At 37.3% G+C, this 27,878-nt stretch overlaps 1 protein-coding gene across 2 annotated transcripts in view; it reads left to right on the top strand.

The window, feature by feature from the left end:
* Nucleotides 1-10,666: 10,666 nt before the first annotated feature.
* LOC139132010 (rho GTPase-activating protein 6-like) overlaps nucleotides 10,667-27,878 on the top strand; it is a 148,702-nt gene continuing 131,490 nt past the window's right edge. Inside the window, exons 1-2 of one of the 2 annotated variants that reach the window (XM_070698364.1) lie at nucleotides 10,667-11,044; nucleotides 24,196-24,317. In XM_070698364.1, coding sequence (XP_070554465.1) covers nucleotides 11,014-11,044; nucleotides 24,196-24,317 — 153 coding nt within the window. In that variant the 5' untranslated portion in view covers nucleotides 10,667-11,013. Of the gene's footprint in view, nucleotides 11,045-22,724; nucleotides 24,318-27,878 lie in introns of those variants that run through there. The other variant, XM_070698363.1, reaches the window with a different exon arrangement.

Below are 27,878 nucleotides of genomic sequence, written 5' to 3'. Positions count from 1 at the left end.
AACTATGAACATTTTTTCCAATATAAAACTATCTATGTGTACCAACAACAGCGCCGCCACTCTAAAGCTGCACCACTATGAGGATATGTCTGACCACATTAATAATTAAACGTTTTACTTCGAATATGACTGTCAAACAAGCGATGCAGTATAAAAGCAACTGTGTCACGATAAAATTGACATTACATCAAGTCAATAGAGAAAACAATACTTACAATAAGAGAAAAGTATTGCTGGAATGACCTTCGATTCGACGGAATACGCTAAATGTTATCTTACATGCAATGCAGCCTCGTTGATAGTTCCATAATTAGTCTCTCCCGTCTGCACGTAAATTTATGTATGTATGTATGTATGTATGTATGTATGTATGTATGTATGTATGTATGTATGTATGTATGTACGTATGTATGTATCTATCTATCTATCTATCTTTCTTTCTATGCATATATTTATACATGTTGTATGTTTGTGCAGGAGAGTCGCAGATAAAAGTTGTAAGGCTGTGACATATGAGATAAAATGAATTTCATTAAGCACTTTCTCACAAGTTTTTCTATAATTAGACATTTGTTTTCAGCGCTCATTTTATTTTGATGGCTAAAATATCACACGTGGCGGGATATTAGATTTTCATTACATATTTCAAGTAATCCTATGATCGAATAACGTAGATATGTGAAATTTTTGTGCTTTTGTTTTCAATATATGTAACTTTATTCGAAACAGTGATCTCATGTTATGTATGCGGGTCAAACAGATTATGTCGACTGGTTGGCATGGCGCTCAAAAATCATCATTCTCTGTGATTAGAAACGTGGAGAATTTTAGTCTGCCACTGAGTGAACACAGTCTGTAGCCTTATGACAGTCCTTTTGTCCCAATCCCCAAAAAGTTAAATTATCTTGCGGGGAGACTGACGGTGAATATTAACCGTGTAAATGAAGCCCGTGTGAAGATGACAGGGATTACATGGTAATGTGTCTGCCCACCCACGTCGGCTGCGATAACATTGCAGCATATTTTTGATGCATCCTCCAGTCCACAGCTACTGATCGAATATTTGTTAAACTGCTTGTACAAAGCCACTCCTATCTTGTTTACATGTGATCACAAGTATCCTAGTAGTCACTCTTTGATCTCGGCTTCCATTTACACTTTAACCATGATAACGGTAAAATGGCCGTCGTGGCGTTGCTATGGGGATGCCCATGACTCCGACGCTTCCGATATCTGGTTTTGTTTATTCTCAAGAGAGACGCTGAGTTGGTATATATGTCAGCATGGCCTAGATATCAGCATTTCCGTTTCGTGGCAGTATATGGAATGTTTGTGTGAGAGAGAAATAGAAGAGTTCAAGTCGTCTTCCTGGATGAAACCCGACACGAGGTGCAATATCTGACAAAAAATGATGCAGAGATAGAGATGAGAGACATCTAACAGTTGAAGGAGCAGGATGATGAGGGACGAACACGTGAACACAAAAAGACAGCTGGATAGATAGAAGATAGACAAAATTCATGCGAAAGTCAACATCAAAGGTATCGGCATTTGGTAATTGAACTTGGAATTCCACTTTAGTGAGACTGGAACTCCAATTTACTAAGAGATGTTTTACACTTCAAACTAGAAACTGTATAACGATTTGCTTTCAGTGTGTACTATACTTAGTTCTCTATTCCTATAAACTTTGGGGTGTACCCTGGTCTTTTCGTGATTATGTTCATCGGAGCTGAAAGCTGTCTCTGTCTATATCTCTCTCTTTACATGCGTAGGTGAATAGGTACGTCCTGTGTGTGTGTGTCTGTACGTGTATGTGTGTGTTTGTGATATATATATATATATATATATATATATATATATATATATATATATATATATATATATATATATATATATGTATCGAAGTGCTAGTATACAGATGTCCTCGTGGGAAATTACAGTGCTCGATGCGGAAAGCAGAACGTTATAAATAATAACACAAATTACTTCAAGTACAATGCATCCTGCAATCTTCAGACAGAAGAAGAACCTGTCTAAGTGTCTGAAGATTGGAGTATGCGTGAAACTTAACAGATAGTATTACTTTGTAGTTGAAGTAATTTGTGTTATATATATATATATATATATATATATATATATATATATATATATATATATATATATATATATATATATATATATATATTATATATAATATTTTTTCCACTTATCTGCTTGCCTACGGATGTGCACGCGTACATACTTACTTATCAACAAATGTACAGAGAGATACAGAGACAGCTACGAGGAACAAACTCACGAACAGACCAGGGTATACATCCAACTGGGGAGCATGAGAGCCGTAACTAAAGCCGAGTTCCTGTTGTATGTCCATGTCTGTAAAAGCACGCCGAGCTGTTCTTTGCCACACTGACGTATTACACAATAGTCTGCAATGGTCAGCTTGTCTCTCGGTGGCAGTACGAGTAAGTGTACTACACTGAACTGGATTGCCACTGTAACTTTTACCAAACTTCGATAGTACTGCAGCAAGATGTTCTCTGTCTACGGCATTCTATCTCATTTGCAATGTGTGTATATTGAAGAATGTTGTATCGGTAGATTTTACATTTGGTATGCGTAGTCGTGTTTATAGAGACGCTGAGAAATACTGAGTAAGCTGGAATATAAAGTTTAGATGAAGTGTTTCTCAAAATACCACTTCATGTTGATCAATATCCGTTTATGCAAAGTAAAACTTTAATTGCCACTTATGCAGTAAAGTGGTCTCCATGGAACGATGTACTCTGTCTCGGTCTGAAGGTTTGGCACCAGCTTTGCTCCATAAACGGTAGAGGGTAAAGGCATGCTGCAATATTGTTGCTCAGACTATACCAACGCTTACAGTGACACTGTCCATTTTATCTACGCATCAAAATAAACTTATTGTCCTGTAAAATAAAATTTCTTGCCTTCCTTATCCTGAAGCCAGCTGTCGAGTAGCCTGTATCATTGGGGATTATATAACATGTTTACGATGACGATTATTTCTAGAAAAAGAACCAGTTTAATTTGTGTCTTCATTGACCATGTAAGATGTTAAATCGTGATTTGTTTTTAAAATTAAATTGATGTAACTTTTGATCTTCTATGCATAAAATACAATTTTCTTGTTCTACTTCGAAAATCGTGACGCAATGTGTATGACTTAAACACACACCGTCTATAGTTGAGTGATGTCTAGTGTTACTATTGACAACTAAATTTTAGTCCTGGCAAGAATTCATTGGTCAACAATGACATAGTATATAGTATAGTAATATTGTACATGATGCATTGAATTTGCGAGGTTTATACCACGTATTTCATTACACTTAAGGCAAAAAAGAAGATAAGATACATGTTTTCTGTATAAAAATGTTTCAAAAGTTATAACTGTTGCCCCTATCAGAATTTGCCTTTTTTCTTAACTACGTCACTTTTATGCAAATATTATGTCATTAAGACAGTGTTATTTTTTCAACCCCTCATTTCAAGGCTTGAGTGCTAGTGTGTACTTTTGTGACTGAGCATATTGCCACGTTTACGCGAAAGAAAAGGTGAATCCTGAGTTGAAGTGACATTGTTCATGTGACATGACAGGACAACGTGGGACACTGGCATTCACTTTATTGTCCGTCAAGCAAATACACACATACGAACCGGGATTCATTATCATTGTTGTTGTTTTTGTCGTTGTTATTGTTGTTATTTTGGCTTTTTTTTTGTTTATTTTTCATAAACGGTTAGCTACCATCACGAGGAATGAGACAAAAACACCGCGTTAGTCGTGGGCTAGAGGGGGTCTACGTGCACCCCCCCCCCAGGATAACAAACCTGTATTTTTCAGAAGCCTTTGGATCCCTAGAATACGAAATGGAATTTTAACAGAAAAAATATAGGGATGCAATAGCTGTTATGGTCATGTTTTGAAGGGTACCGCAAAATCACCATTTTGCTACCAAATTGCATTTTCGTCAAATCTGTCTTCTTGTAAGTCATCTGCTGAGCTTATTTTTTAAACATAACCTCACTTGTTTGGTATCATTAGAAAGGCAATTTATTCCTCTTTAAGATGACATATTGCAACATGCAATATATTTTACAGTTTTTGTGAAATGTGACCAAACTTACCCCATACCCTAAGTTTAACATTGCAAATTACAGTAAATCTCAAATTCTACCAATTTTTTAGCTAGGCAGAATAAAAAATGCAATTCTTTGTATGAAATTGGTTTTATTTGGTACAGGGACATGTCAGAAATATGAAAAAGACTTTTAACAGGAAAAATATTGGGTCTCTACAGCTGTAACAGTCATATTTTGAAGGGTACCGCAATATTACAGTGTTGCAGATTTGCATGTATTTTTGTTAAAGCTGTCTTCATATCAGTCACCTGCTGAGCTTGTTTTTGAATATAATCTAACTTGTTAGGTATCATTAGAAAGATAATTTACTAGTCTTTAAAATGACATATTGTAACATGCACTATCTTGTATAGTATTCATGAAATATGACCAAAACTTACCCCATACCCCAAAGTTTACATTGACAATTGCAGTCATAGCTAAAATCAAATTCTACCAATTTTTTACCTAGACACAAAAATCTGCCCATTTTTGCTATTAATTGTGTTTTATTTAGTACAACGACATGTCAGAAATATGAAATAAACTTTAATCAGAAAAAAATAGTTTGACTCTACAGCTGTAACAGTCATATTTTGAAGGGTACCGCAATATCACAGTGTTGCAGATTTGCATGCATTTTTGTTAAACCTGTCTTCTTTTAAGACATCTGCTGAGCTTGTTTTTGAATATAATCTAACTTGTTAGGTACCATTGAAAAGGTAATTTATTCTTCTTTACGATAACATATTGCAACATGCAATATCTTGTACAGTATTCATGAAATATGACCAAAACTTACCCCATACCCCAAAGTTTACATTGACAATTGCAGTCATAGCTAAAATCAAATTCTACCAATTTTTTACCTAGACACAAAAAATCTGCCCATTTTTGCCATTAAATCTGTTTTATTTGGTACAGGGACATGTCAGAAATATGAAATAGACTTTTAACAGAAAAAATATTGGGTCTCTACAACTGTAACAGTCATATTTTGAAGGGTACCGCAATATCACAGTGTTGCAGATTTGCATGCATTTTTGTTAAACCTTTCTTCTTTTAAGACATCTGCTGAGCTTGTTTTTGAATATAATCTAACTTGTTAGGTACCATTGAAAAGGTAATTTATTCTTCTTTACGATAACATATTGCAACATGCAATATCTTGTACAGTATTCATGAAATGTGACCAAAACTTACCCCATACCCCAAAGTTTACGTTGAAAATTACAAAGCAAATTACAGCGAATCTGAAACTCTACCATTTGTTTACAATTTATGAACTTTGTATACAAAGGGCAATGCCTGTATGCAACCTATGAAATCTGTGATTTTGTTAAAAAGTATGTAAAAGTATGTCACAAATATGAAATTAACCTTTAAACAGGAATATAATATGATTTTGCAGCCTTTTGGATCATATTTGGAAGGGTACCCAGGTATCATGGCAAATTTGCCGAAACACATACATTTCCTATATATGGTTTTCCCCCTCCAAAAATGATCCAAATGGCTACTAAATAGTATCCTCTTCCCGTTAAAAGTTTATTTCATACTTGTGACATACTTTTGTAACAAACAAATCAGATTTCATACAAGAATTGCCTTTTGTATTATGTGTAGCAAAAAATGGTAGAATTTAAGATAATTTGCGATTTGAACTTTTGGGGTATGGGGTAAAGTTTGACCATATTTCAGGAAAACTGTGAAGGCCATTGCATATTACAATATGTCATCTTGAAGACGAATAAATTGCCCTAATAATGATACCCCACAAGCCAGGTTATGTTACAAAATAAGCTCGGCAGATGACTTACAAGAAGAATAATTTAACAAAAAAGGTGCCAGTCTGCGGTACTGCAATTTGCGTTACCCTTCAAAATATGGCTGTTACAACTATACAATCCAAATATTTTTTTGTTAAAAGTCTATTTCACATTTTTGACATAACCAAGTACCAAATACAACAGATTTAATACTAAAGCAGTGCCCTTTTTATCATGTCTAGCTAAAAATTTGCGGAATTTGATCACGTTAGCTATGACAGTACTTTCTATATAAACCATGGGGTATGGGGTAAGTTTTGGTCATATGTCATGAAAATTATACAGGATATTGCATGTTACTATATTCATATTAAAGGCGAGTAAATTACCTTTTAATTATACCTAACATACCATGTTGTATTCAAAAACAAGCTCAGCAGACAACTTACAAGAAGACAGGTTGAACAAAAACTCATGCGAGTCAACTATATTGTGATTTTGTAGTATACTTCAAAAAATGACCGTTACAGCCATAACATCCCAATATTTTTTCTGTTAAAATATTATTTTATATTTCTAACATGTTTCAGTACCAAGTAAAACAGATTTAATACAAAACATTGCTGTTTTTATTGTGTGTAGGTAAAAACTCAGTAGAATTTGACGTTAGCTATGACAGTATCTTTGGATATACACTTTGGGGTATGGGGAAAGTTTTTGTCATATTTCATAAAAACTATACAAGATATTGCATATTACAATATTTATTAAAACCTTTCTAATGATACCAATCAAGCCAGGTTATAATCAATAACAAGCTCAGCAGACGACTTATAAGAAGACAGATTTAACAAAAACGCATGCGGGTCAGTAATACTGAGATTTTGCTGTAACCTTAAAAATATGACTGTTACAGCTATAGAATCCCAATATTTTTTCTGTTAAAAGTCTATTTCATATTCTTAACATGTCCCCATACCAAATAAAACAGATTTAATACAAAACATTGCCCAATTTTTTATGTCTGCGTAAAAAAATTGGTAGAATTTGATTTTAGCTATGACTGCAATTTTAGATGTAAACTTTGGGGTATGGGGTAAGTTTCGGTCATATTTCATACAAACTATACAAGATATTGCATGTTACAATATGTCATTTTAAAGACTAGTAAATTATCTTTTCGATAATACCTAACAACTTACATTATATTCAATAAAAACCTCAGCAGATGACTTATAAGAAGAGAGTTTCAACAAAAATGCATGCAAGTCAGGAATACGGAGATTTTGCCGTAGCTTTCAAAATCTGACTGTTACAACTACAGAATTCCAATATTTTTTCTGTTAAAAGTCTATTTCATATTTTTGACATATTCCTGTTCCAAATAAAACAGATTTAATAGCAAAAATGGGCAGATTTTTTGTGTCTAGCTAAAAAATTGGTAGAATTTGATTTTAGCTATGACTGCAATTTTCAATGTAAACTTTGGGGTATGGGGTAAGTTTTGGTCATATTTCATGAATACTGTACAAGATAGTGCATGTTACAATATGTCATTTTAAAGACTAGTAAATTATCTTTCTAATGATACCTAACAAGTGTGGTTATGTTCAAAAACAAGCTCAGCAGATGACTTATAAGAAGACAGGTTTAACAAAAATGTATGCAAATCTGCAACACTGTGATATTGCAGTACCCTTCAAAATATGACTGTTACAGCTGTAGAGACCCAATATTTTTTCTGTTAAAAGTCTATTTCATATTTCTGACATGTCCCTGTACCAAATAAAACAGATTTAATAGCAAAAATGGCCAGATTTTTTGTGTCTAGCTAAAAAATTGGTAGAATTTGATTTTAGCTATGACTGCAATTGTCAATGTAAACTTTGGGGTATGGGGTAAGTTTTGGTCATATTTCATGAATACTATACAAGATATTGCATGTTACAATATTTCATTTTAAAGACTAGTAAATTATCTTTCTAATGATACCTAACACGTTAGATATATTCAAAAACAAGCTCAGCAGGTGACTGATATGAAGACAGCTTTAACAAAAATACATGCAAATCTGCAACACTGTAATATTGCGGTACCCTTCAAAATATGACTGTTACAGCTGTAGAGACCCAATATTTTTCCTGTTAAAAGTCTTTTTCATATTTCTGACATGTCCCTGTACCAAATAAAACCAATTTCATACAAAGAATTGCATTTTTTATTCTGCCTAGCTAAAAAATTGGTAGAATTTGAGATTTACTGTAATTTGCAATGTTAAACTTTGGGGTATGGGGTAAGTTTTGGTCACATTTCACAAAAACTGTAAAATATATTGCATGTTGCAATATGTCATCTTAAAGAAGAATAAATTGCCTTTCTAATGATACCAAACAAGTGAGGTTATGTTAAAAAATAAGCTCAGCAGATGACTTACAAGAAGACAGATTTGACGAAAATGCAATTTGGTTGCAAAATGGTGATTTTGCGGTACCCTTCAAAACATGACCATAACAGCTATTCCATCCCTATATTTTTTCTGTTAAAATTCCATTTCGTATTCTAGGGATCCCAAGGCTTCTGAAAAATACAGGTTTGTTATCCTGGGGGGGGGGGTGCACGTAGACCCCCTCTAGCCCACGGCCTAACTGCGTTTGTTTCCCGTCGCAGCTCTGACTTACGAGTGAACCAAGGTTGTTTTGCACAAATCGATAACCCAGTTTCCTTTGCGTCGTTTTAAAATTCATGAATCTGGGAAAAGACGAAGTTAGAGACAACATAAAGTCAAGAAGCTAGTTCCCATGGGAACACTGAGGACCAACGCGGTCATATCGACGCGGCATCCTCGCGTGCAGATAGTATCGCGCAGCCGCAATCCATCTTTCAGCGCGTCGATGCTGAACTTCCCGTTTCGTAAAGTGTTTTGTTGGTTATTTCCCAATCCCCGATTTCCTATCTAAAACAACGCATGGTTTCTTGCGCTCAACACCCTTTGGAAACAGACAGTAACAGCTGTCTGACCTCCTTTGCCGACTCTAGCTCGGGATGCACTCTCGCTGGCCGTGACCTTCAGTATAAACAAGGTGCTAGTGTCAAGTAACAGATCCGCATCTCAAATCTCGGATGCCAATTGGCTGAGAGATATCTTAGTTTAAACCAGTACAGCACGCTCTGTAGCTGATACAACTTCGCGCATAAGAAAGTGCGGAACTCAGCGAAAGGTACTGAGGTTATACGATGAATTACCTATATCAATCTTCAAATTTATGAAAGGAAATTATAACCTGAAACATAATATTTCTCTCTATGTGCATCCATTTTTTGACGAAATGTAAGTCTGACATGTTATACAGACATGATTGCTTACTGACAGCCTCAGTGTAAAGTGAAAGAGTATGTATGGTACCTAAGTTGATACCATCGTGAGCGTGATTTGTTTCCTCCAATAAATAGAGATAGCAGATACGTATACTGTTGTGATATATCAAAATACTTAACCTGAATAATCCTGCCTTACACTCTGGATCGAAATTACTGGGTGTCTGCATCGGTAGCAATTTCCTGACATCATTTAGCAAAGTTATTGCTAGGAAATGTTTTATGTACTGAGGAAAACTTCTGATTACTAGTACTTGTTTGCAGGGTAAAAGGTCACCTGCCGGGTCTTACGCCACAAGATATCGTTTGCTATTGAACAGTTTTTTCATAAAGCGTAACTTACTCTGCTAACAAATAGTTATAGGCATCTGATGCAACACTAATGATGTATGCTGGAAGCTCTGTAAAAATGTTTGTTGTGATAAATATTGAAATAATGAGTCAAATTTTTAAAAGACGACCCGTCCAAAGTACACATTTGTGGCTGTGTGTTCTTCATGTGAACCAGTTGTCTTCTTTGGAGTCTGTATGGCTGTTCAAATTGAGCAAACTTATTATTTTCGCTAAACCATTCTCAGACATAGTTGAGACTTGTGAGATGTCATAAGTAGAACTGGTGGCGTAGATGCTATGATGAAACCTTGATTCTTCGCATTTCCTGTGTCAAAAAATTAACAACCATTTCAAAATCTTTTATTTAGTAATGCAGATGAACAATGTGTCATTAAAGTAGGCGTAAACGTAGGTTCTTGTTTTCATGAAAACTGTTCATTAGTTCGGGTGTTCTTTTTGCTTTTTCAGGTTTTTGGTATCCATTCTGTGAGTGGAACTGAAGGCTTGTCTCGTGCAAGATGACTTCGTAGGTATGAAGGGAGTTAACTCCTTTCATTTTAGTGAAAAATAGTTCTGACATCACTATTTCTGCATAATGATACACTCAGGTGTGTTTTCATATTTCCATATATTAATTGATCCGCTTTTGTGGCCCAAACTGGATTTGCTTTATGAAGTTGCGATAAACTAATAGAGTCATTCGCATCAGAAACGAACCCGGCACCCGCGCGTTCGATTAATGCAGGCGTGGTATGAATATTAAGGGAACAAATAATTAATCTCTACCTTTTTATATTGCGTCATAGTATTCTCAAATTTCTGACAGAAAAATGAAGCCGAAAGACAGCGATTTCTTCCCTCCATGAGTATCAACTCAAACTTGTAACTTATGCATAATTTCCTCTCACTTGGACCACATTGCGCGCGCAACTGAAAACCAAACGTCGGCCTTGCCACCAGATACCCAGCATCTACGTAGTTAAGTGCCATATATGTCTCGAACGCGTGACGTACCCTGAACAAGTCGTCCCTAGGCCTTTACTTAATTCCACCGACAAACATGGCGGAACAGTGACGTTGTTTCACACACGATTGACTTCAAGTTCAGCAACTGTCTGCACCAGAACGCCTCAGAAGTCCATCGGGAATTTATTACCGCCGTCTTGCCCCATCAACCATATTTCAGGGAAATCCTAACCGCCGTCCGACGATGGGGAGGCCGTGAAATTATTTTGGCGTTGCGGCACGGATTGGAGTTTCAGCATCTTGGGTTATGTTGAACTCAGAGTTTATGCAGCCTGGTTTTGCCTGTAATACGCGCGCCTTTCTTTTCTCTGGCCTGCTACTGCTTCTCTGGATCCTATATTCCCCCATACTAGGATTGTAAATGGGCTTTTTGGACAACGGCTGGGAGGAAAGTAAGTCATTTTCAGTTTATTGTAAACTTTTTCGTTGCTTGAGCCTTGGCATAGTTGCAGTGTTTTATTGCAAGTGTCAGGGAGCGGGAAGAAATCCAAGCCGAGATCTTCCCTAATACTGTCTGTCCGACTGTCTGCGAAGTGCATTAGAGTCACTCCGAAACCGACCAGCGGATTGTATTTCTGTAATAATATGGAGGCCAACTTTGTCATCCGGCCATTGCCGTCCACATCACACAGCACTTGAGTAGTATCCTGTCAGTGTATGTCATCTCATATCGCCTCGTCTCTGCCACGGCTCCCTGAGCAACGCATGGGCTATCTTTAGTCTAGTATTATTCTACGTCATCAGTCCAATTAACGGCTGTGGCGTTGATCGAATAGTATGCTAAGATTAGAGAGCGATTCGAAATATAAATATGTGCGGCCTAGATGAAATGTCTGGACTTCAGCGCAAGACTTTGTTTTCAACTACTGATACCAGCACATCCTACACGTTATGAAATTTTCCTTTTCCTAAGATTTAAATTTAGTGCCTTTCAAGGTCGAAACCACGGTCCAAATCTTAGCAAGTTTCAAGCTTGAAAGCAACTTGAAGCTGTTTCGATGAGATGGAAAGAATTCGAACAATTTGAACGGGTGAAAAGAAAAATTAAAGATCGGTCATATGAGAGATATTTATTGATATGAATACTTTCAAAATAAACTGTAAATATTTTGAATGTTCATAGCATTCGTGATGTTTGAGCGCGCGGAAGCAGCAGACGTCTCGAGGGTTACGTGACTCAGAAGATCCCATGTTTCTGGCGCTTCCCAGACTGTCGGTGCGTCAATTAGTGAAACCCCTCTCATTTCAATTATGTCAGATATTCCATCAGCTCATTCGTTCCGAAAATCTACTACATGTGTCCCACACTGTGAGGGCTAGAGTGCCGAAGACCAGCCAGACGACAAGAAATATTTTGCCTCCGGCAGTCGAAGGTGATTTATCTGTCTTCCGCACAGTGAATGTCGTGGTGATACCGTTATCTGGTGGATCTGTTTCACCAAATGTAAGAACTTCCACTGCAAGATCAGTGGAACAACTGTACAGAAAGTGCTGTATACTCCGCTCCAATGTTTCCACCGACATACATGCAGAGAGCCCCACGGAATGTGAACGTAGAAAGTCATGGAATTCTCATTGTACCGGGCAGACGGCGTACCGTGTTGTGGGCGGGAATTTACTCACGCGGATTTTCTGTGCCTTCTTATGAAACACTCAAGGAGCTGCCAATTCTTGCAAGGCAACAATTAAGGTTAAGGTCCGACGGATAAAAAATATTTTACGCCCGAACTTCGAAAGCATGCAAATAGACTGTCTGTTTTTGTAACACACATCTACGAGAGCTGTAAACACGTCACTGTGTTATGTATATACTTATACATCATATGTATTCATCCATCCATCCATAGGCACATACATACATACATACAGACAGACAGACAGACAGACAGACAGACAGACAGACAGACAGACAGACAGACGGACGGACGGGCGGGCGAACGGACGGACGGACGGACAGACAGTGTCCAGTGCAGGTAAATCACATACATACACGCTCGTCTAAACAAGAGATACTGTAGTATTCAGAGTATTGCCACTTTCAATGTTATCGGTTTTGTAAAATTGAACTGGCCGTGTAATTTTTATTGAGTATATAGGTTGCCCTGACCTGTAACAGGGTACTCATTTCTCTCCCTCCGACATATACTCAACGAAAGGTTAAAGAATGGTATACGAACGTTTGAGGACAGTAGCTATGATGAAGACAATGTTTTCGCCATTTCTGTTCTGTAAATAAATGTTTTTTATTCTTTTCCGTATGCTATACTGAAATATCATCAGCGCCACCAACGCAATGCGTCAGGGAAAATGTACAACGTTGTTTTGTCAAATGAATTTTTGACCGGACTAAATTAAAGATTTCAACAATGACAACATATATTGCAAATAAACACCTGGTTTTTTCAACAGGTTGAACACAAGAAATATCGACGTCACTCTGCGAGTAAAAGAAAATACTGTTTTACAGACCACATTCACTGGAAAATAAATCAGAAGGTACAGCTAATGGGGCCTTAAGCGTGGTCTCTCATGTGCCAATGACATGCTACAAGAATCGCAAAATGAGCAATCACATGGTCGAAACAAGCTGAATTTTCAGATCAGCGACCGCAGCATAGGTGCTCACGGCCTATTAACTTCAAATCATGGCCAGGGGAGAACTCAAATTGAAATAAACCCGAGGGACAGCTTGGGTATTGGTTAATAACAAAGATAATACACCGTGACGTCTACTTTTACGTAAAGTAGAAACCAGAACGCCCTCTATACAATGTTAAGGAATACAGTGTCTTGATTAATTACTATGCATGCGACAAGGTTCTTTATCAGACATTTGGCAGGCAAGGCGATGAACTCTTCAAGTTTGCGACCGTGATGATTCACATATTTGAAGTCCACATGCAAAGTCAGGAAGAAGCAACTTTCAAATCGACTCACGAGAAGTTAAATTTATGCTACGCCCCCAAATTTTCCTGTAGTTTTGTGAATTTTGATTTCTCAGAACCGCGCACTCTGATGCTGGGGTTTACATTTTTTACAATGTAAACTTATCATCGAGGCGGATACACACAGCGGTAAAATGATGCAGATGCTCACACAGACAGAAAGTGCATCAAAATGCCAAAGCTGAATCACAATACTGACCTATTGGTGTGACCTATATTTAAGTGTGTCATCTTCAGTTAAATGAATAGATAAATAAATTTATCATTAATGCAGTAAATTCACTTCCCTTTCGAACTGTTCTTTGAGTTATTCCATCAAACTATTATCTCATGAGGACAGGCTGCATCGAACTTTCCGAAATGTGTCCACGGTGACGTATTTGCACTTATCATTCCGTAGAATGCGAGACATTTCGTCTCGGCGATTGCGTGAAAGGCGGCCCACAAGCTTTACGGAATTTCGAAAATAGACCGATCTGACTCTCTCTTCGGTGTTATGTTACGATCATACCATTTGTGACATTGCCGTCGCCTCTCTGATGATCGTCTTTCAAGTCGTTTCGAAGTTCGTGACTCTGGTAGTAACAGCTGACACGGTCACTAGACGATAAATCTTTCAGGCGAGTGTGTACATGTCCCATCATCCATGGTATTTCACTGTCATCAAATTCGGGGTTCCGGAATGTCAAGATCGAGGAACTCGGGATCTTCATTTCTTTATCAGGTCGACGATTTTTATCGACGGAAGAGTAATGTCACGGTTGTCAAAGCACGGGATATAATTTTCCGTATACAAGAACTTTGAAACTGGAATAATTCGTATTTTGATAGTAAACATAAACACACAGGAATATACATACATGTATGCATATATTATTTATCCAAATATGTATATTATATTACACATATATAAGCTCATATATAATATATAATAAAAAAAACTTGATAAAATAAATGCATATGTACACACATATATATATTATAACAAACATGCATACATACATTCATGAGCTTACTTTTCATACATACATACATACATACATACATACATACATACATACATACATACATACATACATACATACATACATACATACATACATACATACATACAGACGGATAGACAGGCGTAGAGGCACATACAGAGATTCACCTGTCAGACACATACCAATAGAGTAACATAGTTTTTCCACTTTCCGCTCGCCAAATCGCAGTATGTGATTAAATTTAGTAAGGCGAAAAGACACCTATCTTAATAAACCAATTTGACGATGCGAACATTTTACAATACTGCCAACTTACTTACCACTGCGTTCAAACTTAGGCAACTGCATATCGCTCTGTATAGTAAGCTAATCAGCATAAGTGTATTGCACATGTAAATAACCTAAATATATACATTGTACAGCTTATCATTTGCCCTGATCCCGCCGTCTTCCGTTGAACCTGCGAGAGATTTCGGTCAACTTGATTTTTATTACGAGTTACAGAAGACACAAAATATATACGCATGCGTAAATTGATAACAGTCAAAATGGAAGATCATGTTTTACAAGAGTAGTGCGAGCACGTGTTTGAACTTTTCAATATGACCATTAAACTAAAATCACAGGTTTGCCTCATAAAAGTTTCAGTTTTTCGAGTAAATTTTGATTTATGCATATATCTTAGTCCTACAAATTTAAAGTTTTAATTTGGCTGATCAAGGAAGTGTTGTGAAAAACAATTTATTTGTAACGGAAATCCTAGATTACAGAAAAAAGTCAAAATCTGTTTTTGATGACGCTGATCCGGTTTCAATGATAAACATTCACACAAAATCATGTGAAATCGTCTAGAGCATCTTGTGAAATATATTATAGGCGAAGGAAAACAACGTACTGCATTACAATATTCATCAGTTTCCCAGAAACGTTGTTGACTGTTTGAAGAATGATTGAGAAATCATTTAAAATTTTGCAGTGCAAAATTTATCTGTCACTGCCATCATAGGTTTGTGTGAATGGCTAGCTTCGTATCCGTATAAATGCGATTATACAGTGGCTTGGGTAATAGTCACCAAGTATTCTTATTCTGTTTATGAGAAAGAATAGTGTTTGAAGTATTGATTTGTTAAGTCAATGTGTGGGTTTCACAGTTATTGGCTTGTAGGGTCTGAAACGATTCTACAATATAGTTATAAGATTATAACAGAATTTCCCCTTCTTTAAGCTTTTGACATGACATCACTGTCTTTCGAATCCAAAGCAGGGCCCATGACACCAATGAGATATATCAGCAACTGGTCTCAAGGTGACAAATTAATTATTGATCGAGACTTGCCATGACTTTCAATCGACTGTCCCTCACTGTCCTGGGTGCAGTCAACACTGAGTCGAGTTCAAGGACAATATTATCGACTTTCCTTCCGCGCGTCAAATTAAAATAATTTTCGATGTCTAATAATCTATATTAACCCATTTATTTATGTCACACGGATATCAAAATATTCCGCCACAGATTGTTTCTGTCACAGAAGTTAATGACCTTGCATCTGCGTACGTGTGACAGCCCCAGTAGTTCCTTCGCATACTATAGATCCAGCAGAACTTTCCAATTAAGTACATCCCTGAAGCACTAATTTGTAATCTATGTCACTGGGTTCGTTGAAAAGTGGAGTGACTCCACGGAGTGTTACTTTATTGCAGCTCCGTACGCACGGCACATGGCATGCTTTCTATCTACCCATCGTTCCAGATCGCGGTATAGCCACCTCAGCGATTGTAGCCTACCCGATTGCTGATTTTGAATTCCGATGGACGCAACTCTAGAAGTAGACATAGGACGTGTCTGGATATTTTTTAATGTAGAGTGTGCGCGTATGTGTGAAGTCTGGCTCTTGGGAGCTCTTTTCTTGGAACAGTGCTGTATATTGAGGAAGAGGAACAGACGCTGCGTTCTCCTCTCCACAAAAATGGATCTATGTCATTTTCCTCGCCGTTAAATCTCGTCACTAGGTCATTGTCCGCGTTCCAGGTCATTGACAACGCATGTACAATACGTTTTCTTAATCGATTTTGTCCCGTCGTCATATACCTAGCACCGAAACGATAAATATTGCATTTATCGGGTCAAAGCTTCAGTTACAGAACCTGCACTGGTTTCCACTGGGCGGATTTTCAATCATTAATCACTCGACCCGTGAACGGAAGCATATGACATCACCACATAAACAACTAACATACAACGTGTTGAGTATAGGGTGCGCAAGGGTGTCTCATAATTGATTGTTAAAGGGGTTTTTGGAATGATAGATTATGCAAATACCTATTTTTAATTTTTGCATATGGTGAAGCGGCTTGTCTCTAAGTTAGAAGTTTTTTGAACCCAAGCTTGTCCGTTAAATCATCTCCATCAAAGTATGTACACTATGTGTACTAGCGCGCCTGCTGCTGATAAGCTCATCACAAGTATCTATGTTTGCCACTCGGCAGTGGGCTCACAGTGACACAGATTAAACTCAAAAGCCGCTGTTTAGAGTTTCACAGACGGCACACTACGTTCACTAACTGCTTTAAACCACGGTGGGCAAAACAAACTGGCTCTCTGGCGACAGTTGTTTGGATTCTGTTTAAAATAAACTGATCAAAAGAATGTCCATGGAGCATGCCTGTCATGTTGTAGTAAGAGGCTTTTTATTCCATCTTCCTCCATTTTCCTCCGAAATAAGGTAGGCCAAGATGAAAATGTCTAAATGTTCCACAATGTACCTTTGACTCGAACATGGTCTTGTCACATGCAGTATCATCGATAATTATCCCTCTACCAATTGTGTCTGAACGCCACATGTTACTGATGCATTGTAAGTATGGTAAACTGGTGTAACATTCCATTCTTTCTAGCTGTGTAACAGGGACGAGAGAGAGAGAGAGAGAGACAGAGAGACAGACAGACAGACAGACAGAGACAGAGACAGACAGACAGACACTCTGATCATAATGATGCAAAATTGACAATGACACTTGGAACTAGTTCACGGTCAAGAATGACGTCACGAGGCTGTTCTGTGATTTCTCTTCTCATGAAAAGAAAGGACCGCATTAAAATAATACAAATGCATTTCACATTGTTTACTTGAGTTGTCATTTGTGAAGATATATCGATCTGATATTGAACATAACCCTCATGGAAGAAATGGTAGAACACTAACACGGTCACTGCGCAAATTGGTATGACCGTGACAATAACAATAAATATAGAAATATCATGAGTCAATAACCTGACAACAATGTCCCTCACATTGTTTACACACAAATACGTGGAAGATACTCTCATAATGAATATATATATATATATATATATATATATATATATATATATATATATATATATATGCACGATAATAGATTGCATAATAAGCTACTTTAGTATCTATATGTAGTTCTTAGAACATATTTAAGCTGACAAAAAATCAATTTTTGGGAGGTTACCGCCAAGAAAATACGTCACCTGTTGTCCCTTAACGGTTAATGTCAATATAATATGTTGAATTGTGTCTCTCCCTTCTATCACCCCGTCTCTTTCATAATTTTCTCTTTCTGCGTTAAATAATACTTCCTACCTGTCTAGTCTATCTTTCCTTTATACTCTCTTCCGGTCTTCTCTCTTCCGGTCTTCTCTCTCTCTCTCTCTCTCTCTCTCTCTCTCTCTCTCTCTCCTCTCTCTCTCTCTCTCTCTCTCTCTCTCTCTCTCTCTCTCTCTCTCTCTCTCTCTCATATCCTTGGTTCATCTTTGTTCAACATGTAACGCTGTCGCACGCGCTCTTAACTGTAATGTGGTATACGTTGAAAGGCATGATACAAAGTGCACCGACATGTACGGTCGGGAAAAAGTCCTTGTATGTTAAGGTTTACCTCGAAAAAGTTCGTTTAACTTTCTCTTTCCTCAGCCACACTGAGATCGCGTTATATGAGTAGCTTAAATATTTAAGTATCGTAGTTTGCAATATTTCAACTGATGTAGTTGCCATAGTAAATGTGGTGGCATGCTGGGGCACTGTCGAACACGTCTGAAATTCTTAAATACCCATAAATTATCGTTATAGCAGTTGTTGAATGAAACGAGTAGAAGGCAATTTCCAACCAATGACTTGTAGATCTCCACCCCAGTAATTATTTTCGTTGTTTAAAACAACAGCATTTTCTTTTTTCTGCAACCTAAAGTGCGTTATGAAATAAAGTATTAACCCTTGACAATATAACACGTTGTCTACAACATGCAATGTTATCGTTGACAAACGAATCGTACTTGTCCGGACTAAAATTCAGTTTCCATCAGTTCTTCATTACACATACAGTTTGCGTCAGTTGTGAAACACCCTCCTCAAAACAACCATGTTGGAAGTTATGTTGACCATGAAACCTTGCTGCGCCGTGTGCCAAGATTGCCGTACAAGAGCAGCCCTTGCCTTATCACCTGTAATGAACACAATTATGTTTCTTGTTTGTACCAGAAATTATGTCATTGTCATCTCTTGTGTATTTAATCGGGGTTGGAAGAACGTTTTGTTGATGATGATCGCTAAAGTCTTGTCGCAATGTCGACCTGTCAACACTAACGGTTTACAGAAATCTTGTCCAAATGCGTGACAGTGACATGGATAGTATCCGGCTTTAAACAACGGGACCGATCATATATAGAACGGTTATTCGTTATTTATTGGCAGTTCAAATGAAGAATACATTTATACAAGTAAAACAACATATAGATTGCTCATGTATGACATAAAAAGAAGCTCTTGGCGAGGCTGATATCGTAGTCAGACACTTTGAACAAGTTGGAAAATCTACAATAGGATGGGTACCTGGAAATACTTGCCCACCCACATCTTCCAAACGATAGAAATCAGTGCTTGACCTACAGTGACACTAAGGCAGAACGCGCCTTGAAATTAAAAGACTTCAACTTTTGGTAAAACTTTCCTCAATGACACTTTCAACCATGCTCTTATCAAATCAAGAATAATAATCGGGGGTCACGATGCACATTTTGGTGATTCAGAAAAAAAAATTACCTAACATTTCCGGTATGTAAATTCAAGATGGCCGCCATCCTTGTGTTAACTCTATGGGGAGAAATAAAGTTGTCGATTTTCGAACAACTATTTTAAAGACGTTGACAATTTTCCTTACTCCAAGAGCTTAAAATGAACCCCACCAATGGTAGATTAGTAAAGAATTGTAAAAACTTATTCAAATAGTCCGAGGTATGTTCTGCCTTAATGGTGAACAAATATATCTGCATACCCCTTAAACGATGCTGATTTGTGCTGTAGTTTAGCGTGGACCCAGCCTTACCATCCGATGGCTCTACAGTACGTAAATATTCATTTATTAGCAAAGTCGAGAAAACGTCGAAATTCGAACACTCATGTTAATGGCACAAAATGCAAAATTTGATGCCAGAAATCAAGTGGATAGTTAACATATAGAGTAGATAGAGCTTTTGTGAATCAAGCCCCTGTTGTGAAGAGGAAAACCGACATTCTCATGATTCTTATTAATTTGCCCGATTTTGGTAAGCAAATATTTCTGAACGGGCCAATACCGTTTAACGAAGTACTTTAAAAAGTACTGAATTTCAATAAATTGCTAAGAACGTTATGTATATTGCTGGAATAAGAAGTGGTCAGTACTCTATATACGACTCAACGAAACCAATCGACACATGTCAATTTTTGCCACCTGGCTGATATGATGTGAAAAGTTTAATGACATTTATGAGGAAAACATTCGGATCTTTCGGGTTGTGTACTTCTGTGACTGCATTGTTTCAGAATTGTGCAAGTGATATTCCGCTTCATGGAGAATGAAATTATGTCTGATGTAAAGATTTATATCACGCCGTTTACCCACGGGATAATTATAGGATTGGATCAGCCTGAAAATAATTATCCTATACTTTGAAGTAACATTGACGCACAAAAACTACCTCCGTAATGTTGCATCATTTTCTTTGTGAAAGTTGAAGGGAGAGTAAATTCAATCTGGTAAATACCTTGATAAGTGGCAGAGTTTATAGCTTTATTGATGAAATGTTGATATTATTTTTATCCATTTGTAATTGTGTGCAAAACTATTTTCGTCCTTAAGAAATATTTTTTGCGGGATGTCAATTTTCCTAGACAATCCTCTTGCGCTGGCGTTACATGTAGAAGAATCAGGAACAGCAAAAGTTGAACTTGAAAATTGACTCGGCAGCCAATACTACTCCCCTCAACTTCATTAATTGTGAACTTTCGTTTTTACATGACTTCGCTTCTTCTGCCGTGGTGTGTTCAGAGCGCCTGTTTTTCTACTTGTACTCAGCTGTTGTCGCTAATGCTTTGTACCGATTGACTCAGGTGGCTGTTGATGCTGTTAATATATTTTTTCCTTCATCTTCTCAATTTTCACCGATTTGGATAAAAATATTGGATCATATCCCCTTCGGCAAGGTTATCTCTGACGTCTGTCCATGAATATTGTACTTGAATGTATGACGTTCGTCATCAATGAGCAAAAAATTTAACATGTAATCTGCACATGCCTCTTGACATGTGAACTTCAGTACTTATTGTAAGCTGGGTAAATAAATATAGGGCTTGTCGCACAAGGAACTTAGTAATCTGGCTGTTGTTGATTGCTGATAAAATTGAAGAGCACTTAAAAAGTCGTTGCAAAAAACAACAACAAAGACACACTAGCAAACAAACAAACAAACAAACAAACAAACAAACAAAAAAGAAACAAAAACATTAAAAACGGAATAATCAAAAGTATTCCAGAGTTGTAATTTTGAAGTAGAGGGGAAGAAACGTGAACAGGGCTGACCGTGGTCACTACACTTCTTCCTACACTCATAGTCATACAGGAGGGAGTGTGAGATAGGTCCTGCAACTTCAAAATTGTAGCTATGGAAACCCTTTTTCCTAAACGTTTGAGTAACGACACCAATATGATTGAAACAACAGCTACAACAACTTGGTGTTTTTCTAGTTTATTTGCCAATGACGGCACTAGCAACCACAACAGTTAGATTTGTGCCTGTTGGACCGATGTTCATTACCAGGTCGTCTTTATACCATAAGCTTATTAAACGCTTTAATTTTTTGTGTTGTTAACCTCCGTTTACTGCAGGCAAGATTGGTTACATCCAATCGGAGGGAAAATGCAAGCGTTGCACAGGAAATACTTACTATACATTGTAACATGAACAAATCCTTTTATAATTTCAATAGAGTTTACGTTAGAAATCTGCTCGATACGTCATTGTGTCACTACTTAGCAAAGGAGTAATAAAATGGTTTAGAAATGTTTTGATTTCAGAATAACAAGATAAATTCCACAGTTGCATGGGAAGTAACCTGCAAAGTGAAAACAGGATGGAATAACTAATTCCCATATGAGACATTGTGTGCATTGTTTTCAATGAAACGAACGGCATTCACTATAGAAAAAAACCGTAAATTTTCATTCGTCAACTATCATCAAGACGATGACGTGATAATTGTGAATATACATCGAACTACAATTTAGCAAGGAATTAGTGAAACTTCGTGGTGTTGAACAGCTTGTTTGGAAAAGTATTCCATCGGCGTCAAAGATGTGTGTTGATATAGCGGCCGTAAAAAGAGGATGAGCGCAGACTTCCATTCTTTAAAGTCATTCCTTGCGCGTTGGACGTCATATTTCCTTTAGAAACGCGAAAGCACGTACCAAATAAACAGCTAACAATAACAAACAGCACTCCGCGATCCCCGCGCATCACATATGTGAGAAACCAACTTTGCCGACTGTGTAAGTTGAAAGAGCGAATTTCTCGAAACGCCCTCTATTGTTCAATCGCTTGAATGGAACAATCTACATTTTCATGGGGATGAGCAGGAAAATTTTATCGACAGACCTTATTTTAATCCCTCTCATTAATTTCTAATGACAATGTAACACAAAATATACATAAGAATAAGAAATTTGGAACAAAATTAAAACAAACGAGGGAAAATGTTCAAATCCAACTTGTATTCCGTGTCTTCAGCACCAAGAGTAAGTTAAGGTCTTCGTACCCCCGAGTGCAATGTAGTTGTGCCCAATCAATTATCAAACTACACAATTTCAGAATTGAAGTTGTACACACTACATCGCGTGTTCGCGGTTCACTGTCAATGTGTGCTGGAATGTGACTCTGTGATATAGCGGTATTTTTAAGTGGACTACGAGGCAACATACAAATCATCGTCTTGGTGTATCGATCTGGTACTATAATAATACATACAGACTGTGCATTCTACCGTGTTGATTCAACCAAGGGATTCCGGTTGAACTTACGATGTAAACTGTCGCTTTATAGCGGGGTATATGAGCGAAGACTTCACGGATTCTGGCAGTGGTACTGAGAACTTCGAAGTTCAAGTAACCAATCGAGCAAAGTACAACAGGTTGCCGAAAATTGCATAGTACTACATACCGGGAGTAAACACCTCACTTTGATAGAGTTTTGTGTACGAGAAATCCCAGAAGACTGGCTGAAGTTAATCCGAGCGACTGACTTTGCGGTTGTTGTTCACAGTTAGAGTTTGTGTACGACCCGCCGCACACTAGTGAATGCGTGCGTGTCGGACGAAATGTTTTGACTGTCAAAAGGCGACAGACAATCTATTGTTATCACTCGTGCCTGAACGCCAATTTACACAAACGTGACAGATCTTAGCGTGTTCAACTCATAGTATGTGTCAAATTTTAACGAATGTGATTTTGAACAGAGGCAGACTGTGTCAATGCGAAGCAGATACGGTGTAGATGAGGATCGTCACAGAGGTAACATCTAGCACGAAGTGCTCCATATGCTGAGTGAACTTTTTGCCCGGCGGTTCGTTTGACAAAATCACTCAGCATTTGTCCAAAACCACAACAAGATTTATTCCAGCGTGATAGGGTACATTTTTGGTAATATTTAATGTAACCAATAGTGTGCGCATTGCATAACCTTCAGTAGTGTGTCGCAGATCAGAATGACATCGCTTGAAACTTTCGAAACAACTAACTCTCCTCAAGATTCAGTAGTTTCTCCGCTCAATTTCGGACCGGGCTCTCCGAAGTCACCCAAAAGTGCGATGCGTCTTTACGAAAACAACAATCATTCTAGGACCTCGTCAACATCCGACGATTATCAGGAACCTAGTTCGCCGCTGTCGCCACCAATTTGCTCGCAGAATCGTCACGCGAAGCTGCGACTAACCAGAAGCTACGACCCTAATCTGACTCGCCACAGGCTGACCGAAGACCGAACTTCAGCGGACGGTCACTCAGTAGTGAAAGATACCTTGAAAGAAAGAGACGCCCACAGCAGTACCAGTAAACTTAGGACGGTAAAATCGTTCGAGGATGCCCACGGACCAGAATCGCCCGATGTCTCTTCACCTCGACTTCGGAAAAAACAAAACTACTTTCACAAAATGGCCGTATTTTTCCATCATGGGCCGAAATCTCCGTCAACCTCATCCAGCCCCTTTCATAGCGAAGACGAGAGTCATAGCGAGTCAGAATTCGGTTTTGACAGTTCCCCTCTTGCCTCTCCCACAGTTATGCACAAGGGAAAGTCGCCGTCATCCCCAAGCAGTAGGCTTCTACCCAAGAAGTGGAGATTCAAATCTTCTAGCCCAAAACTGTCGCCTTCGGCCGCAAGTACCCTCTGGAGCCATGAGGTAAGTTTATTTATGTTTCATGAGAACGCACTAAAATGTTATGTTTATGTTTAAACCAGGGTCATCGATCGCAGGCTGTAGTGTATGTATGAAAAACTACCACTAAACTACGGCCCGTACGGGTCAACTCGCTCTACTTTTTCAATCGATGTTGTATCGTGTTTTCCCAGCACGGTTACGGTAACGCTCCGACTTGGAAAAATTAGCATAATAATAATAATAATAATAATAATAATAATAATAATAATAATATAAATAATTGTAATAATGCCATAGGTCTTTTACTTTTATTATTATTATTATGATAATCATTATTAATATTGTTGTTGTTGTTTTTGTTGTTGTCGTCATCATCGTGATTGTTTTGTGTGCCTGTGTTGTGTAAAACTTGATCTCAAACCTTACTAGATGTTTGGTGATCGTCAAGGTAATCTATAGTAATGCTCTCTGACACATTTCAGACTGCAAACGCTCGTAACAGTCCCGAACAGCAGTTCAACGCGTTAAGTCTATTTTATCTCATTTTACCAAAGACAGATAAATGCTTTGCCCCCGTCTTAATTTAAGTGGGAATAGTGAGTTGAAATTAATCGACTCGTTTGTTACATGGTGCCTTGACACCTATTAATATAGTGTAGTCGTTCAACCGATTTGTAAAATGTAACAAGAGCAAGAACCTCTTGTGTTAACAAGCAGGGGATACATACTGTGGCCATCGTCAATTTGACCCCGCTTATGATGTGAATGGCTTCCCTAGTCAGCTAATACCTAGCTTAACCCCACAGATAGTCCAAGTATTGTGGTAAAACTTGTTTCAGGCAGATTTATTGTGATCTGGTATTGAGATGGTGTCAGCCAAACAGTTACCAAGGCTTTAATGTCACTTTGGGGTTAAGTGTTTTATATGTGCCAGTGTAATGTTTTCAAATAATCACATCAAGCGTTCATTGGGTACAAGTAGGCTACCAATGTCACTGGTGTCAAAGGGTCATTGAATATATAGACAGAATCCGGGATGTATTGTACATGGAAACACCCCTCCCATCGAGCTGTGCAAGCAATGAAGCAGAATTTTCACCACGTGTGATGTGCATGCATAGACAGGGAAGTGGTAACTATTGTGCACCCTGTGTCTGTATTCTAGACGGCTTCTGGATTTTAGAAGTTGTGTATAAATTGTATAAAAAGTATCAAACTCATCAATAACCCATTAAACGCCGGTAACCGTAACTTTTTGATGATTTTTTGTCTATTTTGTTTTATATGTCAATTGCAAGTTCTCGTTCTACTCCCCAAAGTATGTTGAAACATATAGCATCTATACTGTAAAATGCACTGTTATTGTTTACTTTTGAATGATAGTCCTGACCAGAATTCACTTGTCAACAACAACAATGCAGTCTACACATGTACAGGCTGAGTTGACAAGCTGAATACTGCCCATTTCAACATGTTTTGTTTGGTAGAACAAGAAACTATAGTTCAAAACAAAAATAGGGAAAAAGTTATCCCAAGTACAGCTACTGGCCTTTTAATGAGGTATTGACGAGCTGGATACTTATTGGTAAACTCTGAGCTTGTGAAATCCAGCTTGTTGGTGCTGGCTGGATTTCAAATAGACTACACAGCATCTGTTTACATGTAAGACATATTTCAGATACAGTACACTGCCAAAGTTTCACTTTTGAAATAGCCATAACAGATTCCTTGTCAAATCCAAGGTGAAACTTTTATATTTTGTGTCAGTATATTTTACTGATTTATTGTGAATGTGTGATTTCGTGAAAATTTGGACTTTGCTTCTGATGCTACTAAAAGTTATATTTTAAAATGCTAAATAGACAAAAAAATTTTCTAAAATGATGAATCACAACAACTGATGAGAAACTTAAGCAATAATGATGATGAGTTGCATCCCAACTTGTTTTTTGAAAAACATGTTTCAAAAGTTGACTTGCCATTGTTAACATAGAGATAACCCCAGTTAGGAAAGGAGAAATGGTTTCTTTTGAAAAGCAGTGTGTTTGTAGGATTTCAATTTTGACTTGAGAATCAGAATCTTGAATGCCATATAAATTTGATACTTCTTTCGACTGATTCTTTGTTAGGAGTGCAGATGTTAAAGTATCAAATGGCCATGAAATCATAGCCATTAATGAGGTGTCTCATTTCAAAGTCTTTCTGACATGGCCTTGAAGTTCTTTAAACCATGGAATAACATACAAATTTTAATCGACAGATTGACAAATTGAGGAGTGAGAGTTGCTTGGCAACCAAGATCTTTCATGCAGGCTTGGCAATATAGCAATATGGAAAAATGATGGCAATGCTTTGAGAAGTAAATGTAGTGTAGGGGAGCTTGGAGCTATTGATTGAATCCAATTGATTTCTATATTTTGTTCCTTGCAAAAGCCCACAAACATCATTGATTTATTTTGCAGACTGAAATTTCACATAAATTGATCATCAATGTTTTACAGTTCATATTTCCAATATTGTAGAATGGGAATTGCAAAGCTGAAAAGGCAGATTCACTAACTTTAAGGATCTACATTGTAAGTTGGTCAACCGGCCCATATATGAATTTTGGCAAGTTTGACTGTTTCATTTGAAGATATGGGTAGATTGTAGTACATTGAAAGTTGTTAATGTATACAGACTGCAGAAAATAATGACACATCGCTATTGTTGTGTATTATTTGTACATTGTAATTTTATCAGTAAGTTTCACAATGCATTGATGTTTATGAGCGGAACAGACCATGGTTTAGACTACAATAATGTAAATTTAGTTTTATTAGTAAGTTTTATAATGTGGTGATTTTTGTAAGTGAAGAGAACATATTTTAAACCAAGATAGAGTCTTGCTGAAATGCAAATGATAAATAATGGATATATTCCTGTTTATTTGTAGATTACTTTATTCAATCAATGAATTCCTGGTATTACCTAAGGAGTTCCAGTTAACCATACCAACCTCAGTGTTTATACATATTGCAACACTACTGTTCCTTTTTGTCAAATGAAGTGTACATGTATCAATGACGGATAGGGGTCACAGGTCAACTGAATTTAACCACTGGTGCCTTGGAGTGGGGACAGCTTTCAATAAGTTGTTTCATGCAGCATTTTTTTTTCAGCCAATTGATTGATTGATTGATTGATTAATGATTAGTTTCATTTGAACACTTGCGTCATTATAAGCCCATAACTTGTTTGTTATTTTGAAGTAGTTATTTATTTATTTATTTATATATTAATTTATTCATTTATTTATTCATTTTCCCCTGTGTGAAATGCTTGTACAGAAAGTATCAGTGGTGAATTTTGCAAAGGTGTACCTGAAGTCTCTCAGTTCTCATTCAGACGGGAAAATACAAGGGAATTTTGTGGTGAAGTACATATTCTGCTTTATCACTTCAGTTACTTAAATTCTGATGAATCTTTGGTATGCTGCAGTTCAAAATAAACAGACAAACCACCCAGAATTGATTTTCTCTAACCAAGAAGTGCAGACTGTTATTGTAGCTTCCATTTATTTAAGTTAGGATAAGGACAAAG

This window comes from Ptychodera flava, chromosome 4, assembly GCF_041260155.1.
Source record: "Ptychodera flava strain L36383 chromosome 4, AS_Pfla_20210202, whole genome shotgun sequence".
NCBI classification, from domain to species: Eukaryota; Metazoa; Hemichordata; class Enteropneusta; family Ptychoderidae; genus Ptychodera; species Ptychodera flava.
The sequence above is the reverse complement of the archived record's forward strand: the minus strand, read 5'-3'. Positions and strand labels throughout refer to the sequence as shown.